Genomic DNA, 7,500 nt, shown 5'->3' with positions numbered 1-7,500 from the left:
AGTGTGTGAGTCATGAACATGTGTATCTTATCTACAGAGAGAGAGCTGAGCTGTGATACAGAGGTCAGGGTGAAATTCTGATTTAAACACCTACGACAGCGACACGGTACGATAAGGAACCTTCACTCTGTCTTTGTGTCACATCACTATTACACCACTGTCACTAGGACAGAAAACACACCTCTGTGGATGAGTGAAGACATGTAAACGCTGTGAAGTTCATTTACAGGCAAAACATTGCTTCAAACAAAAAGAACAGATGTTTTTCTGACTAATGAATAAATCAGATTTACTGCTTTTATCTCTAAACTGACAAGAAATCAGAAGTTTAAAGCTGAAAGTTTATCTGTTTATCGATGATGACATTTCTACAGAAAGGAGATTTATTAACGTCAAAAAAGAGAAAAAATGTTTTTAAAAAAAAGTGTTTAAACAAAACAACAAAATGCATCTTAAAGTTAGTCAATTAAAGACTAAGTTTTTGAATCCTGGCACAATAAAAATAAAAATAACGATAACGATGATTTCCCACGAAGACGTTTAAACCTGTTCTGAACTGTTTCCAGGTTTTTTACTGTTTTCTTTATATTCAGTGGAATGAAAACGTTAAGTTTGATAAATATCAGTGACCTAAAACACTGAGATATAAAGAGTTTAGATCTGAACATCAGGGACACTTAGAGACAGATGTTACAGTAAGTTTATAACACAACAATCATTAATAACACAAAATAACCCTCATGTCTGAGTCACTGTCTGTGATGATGATGATGATGATGATGATGATGATGATGAACTAATGATCTACAGTAAGACTTTTTCACCCACCTGAAGAAATGCTGATGTTTAATATCGACCTCTTTACACTTACTGATGTTTGATCTTTGTTTTTCTTTCTGTTTCTTACTAAACACGGAGCTCGTGATAAATGTCGCACTTTTTTCCCGACTTTTCTTAAATCTGCGCAGGAACCGTTTAGTTATAAACCTGTTCTGACTCATTGGTGTCGAAACAACACTTAATCTGGAATAAAGTGGGATTTACACTGTTTGTAAAGTAAAACACACAAACAGCTGACAACATGCTGACACAAACAGCACACAACAACACATCGGATCTGTTTCTATAAGTGTTTTAAAAAAAATGGAGCTTTGGTTTGGGTTTAAAAATCAAGACGTTTTCAGGAGTCTGAACAGAAACATCAGTACTTTGTAACGTCAGTACTATGTAACAGAAACATCAGTACTTTGGAACAGAAACATCAGTACTTTGGAACAGAAACATCAGTACTTTGGAACATCAGTACTTTGTAACAGAAACATCAGTACTTTGGAACATCAGTACTTTGTAACGTCAGTACTTTGTAACATCAGTACTTTGTAACATCAGTACTTTGTAACATCAGTACTTTGTAACAGAAACATCAGTACTTTGGAACGTCAGTACTTTGGAACGTCAGTACTTTGGAACATCAGTACTTTGGAACATCAGTACTTTGGAACATCAGTACTTTGGAACATCAGTACTTTGGAACAGTAACATCAGTACTTTGGAAGATCAGTACTTTGTAACATCAGTACTTTGTAACAGAAACATCAGTACTTTGTAACATCAGTACTTTGTAACGTCAGTACTTTGTAACATCAGTACTTTGTAACATCAGTACTTTGTAACGTCAGTACTTTGTAACAGTAACATCAGTACTTTGGAAGATCAGTACTTTGTAACGTCAGTACTTTGTAACATCAGTACTTTGGAACATCAGTACTTTGGAACATCAGTACTTTGTAACAGAAACATCAGTACTTTGGAACGTCAGTACTTTGTAACAGAAACATCAGTACTTTGGAACATCAGTACTTTGGAACATCAGTACTTTGTAACAGAAACATCAGTACTTTGGAACATCAGTACTTTGGAACATCAGTACTTTGTAACAGAAACATCAGTACTTTGGAACATCAGTACTTTGTAACAGAAACATCAGTACTTTGGAACATCAGTACTTTGTAACGTCAGTACTTTGTAACGTCAGTACTTTGTAACATCAGTACTTTGTAACAGAAACATCAGTACTTTGGAACGTCAGTACTTTGGAACGTCAGTACTTTGGAACATCAGTACTTTGGAACATCAGTACTTTGGAACATCAGTACTTTGGAACATCAGTACTTTGGAACATCAGTACTTTGGAACATCAGTACTTTGTAACAGTAACATCAGTACTTTGGAAGATCAGTACTTTGTAACGTCAGTACTTTGTAACATCAGTACTTTGGAACATCAGTACTTTGGAACATCAGTACTTTGTAACAGAAACATCAGTACTTTGTAACATCAGTACTTTGTAACAGAAACATCAGTACTTTGGAACGTCAGTACTTTGTAACAGAAACATCAGTACTTTGTAACATCAGTACTTTGTAACAGAAACGTCAGTACTTTGTAACGTCAGTACTTTGGAACATCAGTACTTTGTAACAGAAACATCAGTACTTTGTAACGTCAGTACTTTGTAACAGTAACATCAGTACTTTGTAACATCAGTACTTTGTAACATCAGTACTTTGTAACAGTAACATCAGTACTTTGTAACATCAGTACTTTGTAACATCAGTACTTTGTAACAGTAACATCAGTACTTTGTAACATCAGTACTTTGTAACATCAGTACTTTGTAACATCAGTACTTTGTAACATCAGTACTTTGTAACAGTAACATCAGTACTTTGTAACATCAGTACTTTGTAACATCAGTACTTTGTAACAGTAACATCAGTACTTTGTAACATCAGTACTTTGGAACATCAGTACTTTGTAACAGTAACATCAGTACTTTGTAACATCAGTACTTTGTAACAGTAACATCAGTACTTTGTAACATCAGTACTTTGGAACATCAGTACTTTGGAACACAGAAATGTTTCACTTGCCTGCTGCAGTCTTTAATGTTTTAGTTCCTAAACGCAGAAACCAGACCCCGTTCCGAGTTATTTTATAATCCCAGACCGATACAGGAATTTAGTTTAGGATTAAATTAGAAAAAGAAAAAGAAAAGAAATCCTGGTTAAAGTTCAGTACCGCGGATCCTTCTGTATCGTCCCACCTGTGGTGTTGAGCTCAGCTTCCTTTCCTTTCCCTCATTTCCTCTCCTGTTTTGGGAACAAATGCTTTCTTCTAAATTGACCCAAACCCCCTACATAGGTGCACTACATAGGGTATAATATAAGGAGGGCTTCTGCACCCTTATTAGTGCCCTACATGTCTATTTGGCATGCGGCCCTTTTCGGGCTGTTTTGCAACCTAACTTCATTTACAATTGAAAACATTCCTCCCTGAACACTTACCTTTACATCCAGCAGGTTTCTCACACTCACATTTCAGCTTTATTCCCATCACAGACACTTCTAATCAACACCGGGACACAAAATAACCTTGTAAATTATTTCTCTTGTTATTTTTTAAACTGTCGCAAACAAACCCTCTGAGGAAAACCGGAAGAAAGACAAGGGTTTGGGTTCAATCCCGTCCTGGACATGTAGTGCACTAGACAGCAAGGGGGAGTCACTATTTAGTGCCCTAGATAGTGTACATATGTAGGCAGTGAGTGAATGTTTGGAATTGGGCACAATGGTCGCTTTACCTGAGACGGGTTTGAATATTTACCTGGGAGACTTTCGCCTCCTGGTGGCCAATGTGTGATATTACACATAACTCAAGATTATAATACTTTTGTACTTCTAATGTTCCTCCTTCTCCTCCTCCTCATCCTCCTCCTCTTCCTCCTATTACCACCTCTACTTAAAGGTCTGTTACTGTGCCTGTTGTCCTGTGTTAATAATGACTGTAGTGAGGGGGATGTGGAAGGTCAGTGTGTAAGGTGTTGGACAACAGATCAGTAGGACGAAGGTTCAAACTTCAGGTCCTTCAAGTGAAGATAATTTTATTGTCACGTCATCCACATATAAGTGACGCAGTACACGGTGACATGAGACGTTTCTCCGGGACATAAAACAACACAGAGCTAAAGACTGTCCTAGACCCATAAAGTGCATCGTGTTGAGCTTACAGTAGTGCAAACAGACACCACAAAACACTACAGGACAAATAGACAAAATAACAGTGATCAGTGTGAATTCTGTGTATTCTACAGTACAACGGATTAAAGATGACGATTCAGAACGAACAGGGTTCTAGTAAATGATGGTTGTGTAATAGCAGCAGTTTGATGGTGTATTGAAATGTGGTGTGTAAAAGAACAACCGGAACAGCGGTTGAGTTACGTCTACCACCGGGCCCCTGAGAAAGGCCCCTTAATTACTTAGCTGTATTAAAAATGAGATAAACATGCATGTCGCTCTGGAGGAAGGTGTCAGACAAATGTTGTAAATGTAAAATTAGTGTTTTGTGCTTCTAGTGTAGTTTATGGATGATGGAAATGACAGTAAACTCCTCCTGCTGCTACTGCTACGAATATTACACCTATTATTATTATTATTATTGTTGTTGTTGTTGTTGTTGTTGTTGTTATTCTTATTCTTATTATTATTATTATTATTATAATTTTTTTATTATTTTGTTATTATTTTATTAGTATTATTACTGTTATTATTATTATTGTTACTTATTCTTATTATTATTATGATTATTATTATTATTGTTATTATTATGATTATTATTATTATTGTTATTATTTTTATTATTATTATTGTTATTATTATTATTATTGTTGTTGTTGTTGTTGTTATTATTATTATTATTATTGTTGTTGTTGTTGTTGTTTTGTTACTTTTGGTTAAAAAAAAAGTTCACTAAATTTATTTTGTACTTAAAACCCGAATCTCAGTTTAGAAATGAACTTTAGAAATGAAAAAAAATCATTTGTTTTAACTTAAAATAAAAGGGATTAAAGACGTAAACGACCAGAAGAGAAACTGTTCTTCAGCCAACGCCGGTTTATTTATTACACAAATATTATGAATAGATTCATCATCATACCACAATTATCAATTTTATACATTTTACATTATACCAATACAACCAGAAGATAAAAAAGAATTAAGGCATTTCATTAAAAAAGAGACTTGTATAAAATATGTGCACCTGTATAAAGTTACCACAGAGCTGCAGCCACAGCGTTAATGAAGAGGTCATTATTGTCACCTGGTGCTTGGACAACTAAATCATTTACAAACACATAACTAAGACTACAGTGTCTTTCGTTATTCATTATTAACCCTTTTTGTTAATTTTACAGAACGAAAGTTAAAGAGATTCATAACCGAGGTTCAGAATAAACAAATCCAGACTGTGAGAAGGAAAAGAAACTGAAACTGTGATGTGGAATTTGTTATGAAACGACAGTACTGATAAAATGTTGTAAAAAATTACAAAAATATGCACGATCCACATGCTCAGTAATCAGAATATTCTCAGTGCAATTAATATGAATAATAATAATAATAATAATAATAATAATAATAATAATAATAATAATAATAGGAATGTGTACAAGATGAGGAGGAGTTCAGGTCAAGCCGAAGCCTTCGTCTCCCACTCCTGAAAAAATGATAATAAAATTTTTTATAAATGTTTTAAAAAAGGAGTTTTGTTCTTAAAAAAAAAAATCTTAGAAAAAAAATAAAAACACAGACCTTCCTCCGGTGAAAGACACGACCATGTTCAATGAGCAGAGTGGAGGGAGATCGTCTCAGAGAGAGTTTAGCGGAAGCTGTTCTCCGTAGGAGTGGAGTCAGAAACCCTCCCTGAAGAAAGAGAGAGAGAGAGAGAGAGAGAGAGAGAGAGAGAGAGAGAGAGAGAGAGAGAGAGAGAGAGAGAGAGAGAGACACAGAGAGAGAGAGAGAGAGAGAGAGAGAGAGACACACAGAGAGAGAGAGAGAAACAGAGAGAGAGAGAGAGAGAGACAGAGACAGAGAGCGAGAGAGAGAGAGACAGAGAGAGAGAGAGCGAGAGAGAGAGAGAGAGAGAGACAGAGAGAGAGAGAGAGAGAGAGAGAGAGAGACAGACAGAGAAAGAGAGAGAGACAGAGAGAGAGAGAGAGAGAGAGAGAGACAGAGAGCGAGAGAGAGAGAGACAGAGAGAGAGAGAGACAGAGATAGAGGGATAGAAAGAGAGAGAAAAAGAGAAAGAGAGAGAGAGAGAGAGACAGAGAGAGAGAGAGAGAGACAGAGATAGAGGGATAGAAAGAGAGAGAAAAAGAGAAAGAGAGAGAGAGAGAGAGACAGAGAGAGAGAGAGAGAGAGAGAGAGAGAGAGAGAGAGAGAGAGAGAGACAGAGACAGAGAGAGAGAGAGAGAGGGAGAGAGACAGACAGAGAGAGACAGAGAGAGAAACAGAGAGAGAGAGAGACAGAGATAGAGGGATAGAAAGAGAGAGAAAAAGAGAAAGAGAGAGAGAGAGAGAGAGAGAGAGAGAGAGAGAGAGACAGACAGAGAAAGAGAGAGAGACAGAGAGAGAGAGAGAGAGAGAGAGAGAGAGAGACAGAGAGAGAGAGAGAGAGAGAGAGAGAGAGAGACAGAGACAGAGAGAGAGAGAGAGAGAGAGAGAGAGAGAGAGAGAGAGAGAGAGAGAGAGACATTATTATAAAATACTGACACAAACACACTCAGACCACTGACTTGTTATAATAATTACTGTATGATTTTAACTGACAGTACGGACACGCTGTAAGATTCTGTCTGTAGTTACACACTGTGAACACTAGATGGCGCTGCATCACAGCAAATCACGCTGCAGTCCCTGTTTGAACAGGATTATTATATATTAGTTAGTTCACAGGGGACTAGAGACGAGCTGTCGGAAATTAGTCATAAACAGCTTCTAGTAGAGCTTCTAGTAGAGCTTCTAGTAGACCTTGGTAGGTCCAGATCAGCTTGGTCAGGAGATCTGAGCCAATGACTGTTGTGTTGCTTTTACATGTCTCCTTTGTTTGACTACAGTGTGATACTTTATACATTAAATCTCTCAAAACTTCCACAACAGCTGTCACTCGTGTTATAGCAGCTATAAACATCATGATCTCAGACGTATAACACCGCTCGTCTCGTTTCCATGGAAACTGCAAAGAAGCATAAATTCCTGTCCTAACAGTTACAGCTTTAGCTCTGACACTGGAGACTCCTTTCATTAACGTCAAATAATCGTCCTCACATCAGTGACTTTCTAATCTGTTTATTATCAGCGTGTGCATTACACCTCCCTGTAAATGAGCCGTCGCTATAGAAACCAGTCAGAGCTGCAGTTATAGAGCACTGGTGAACGACACAGTAGTGAGTTTGAGACGTTACCTGTGTTCTGTCTGAGCAGAACGGGAGCAGTGACTGTCTGAAGGACGAGCGCTTAGAAGGTTTGGCCCCCACGCTGACCAGGTTGATCTCTGACCCTGCTCTCACCTGCACTCGTTTACCTGTGAGCTGCAGCTTCTGTACACCACGCTCCACCTCACACACCTTCTTACCTGGAACACACACACACACACACA

General features: G+C 37.4%; 2 protein-coding genes across 5 annotated transcripts in view; both read right to left on the bottom strand.

Moving 5' to 3' along the window:
• si:ch73-138n13.1 (interaptin) overlaps positions 1-3,502 on the bottom strand; it is a 46,823-nt gene extending 43,321 nt beyond the window's left edge. For 2 of the 3 annotated variants that reach the window (XM_060882433.1, XM_060882437.1), the window contains exon 1: positions 2,934-3,153. The gene's annotated coding sequence lies outside the window, so the exon portion shown is untranslated. Of the gene's footprint in view, positions 1-2,933; positions 3,154-3,347 lie in introns of those variants that run through there. The other variant, XM_060882434.1, reaches the window with a different exon arrangement.
• A 1,433-nt stretch (positions 3,503-4,935) lies between these two features.
• Positions 4,936-7,500, bottom strand: part of si:dkey-220o5.5 (actin filament-associated protein 1-like 2) — a 26,613-nt gene continuing 24,048 nt past the window's right edge. For both annotated transcript variants that reach the window (XM_060880982.1, XM_060880983.1), the window contains exons 13-15: positions 7,307-7,476; positions 5,655-5,765; positions 4,936-5,559 (exon numbers count right to left, since the gene is read on the bottom strand). In XM_060880982.1, coding sequence (XP_060736965.1) covers positions 5,533-5,559; positions 5,655-5,765; positions 7,307-7,476 — 308 coding nt within the window. In that variant the 3' untranslated portion in view covers positions 4,936-5,532. The remainder of the gene's footprint in view (positions 5,560-5,654; positions 5,766-7,306; positions 7,477-7,500) is intronic.

Source organism: Tachysurus vachellii, chromosome 11 (assembly GCF_030014155.1).
Source record: "Tachysurus vachellii isolate PV-2020 chromosome 11, HZAU_Pvac_v1, whole genome shotgun sequence".
Lineage (NCBI taxonomy): Eukaryota > Metazoa > Chordata > Actinopteri > Siluriformes > Bagridae > Tachysurus > Tachysurus vachellii.
The sequence above is the reverse complement of the archived record's forward strand: the minus strand, read 5'-3'. Positions and strand labels throughout refer to the sequence as shown.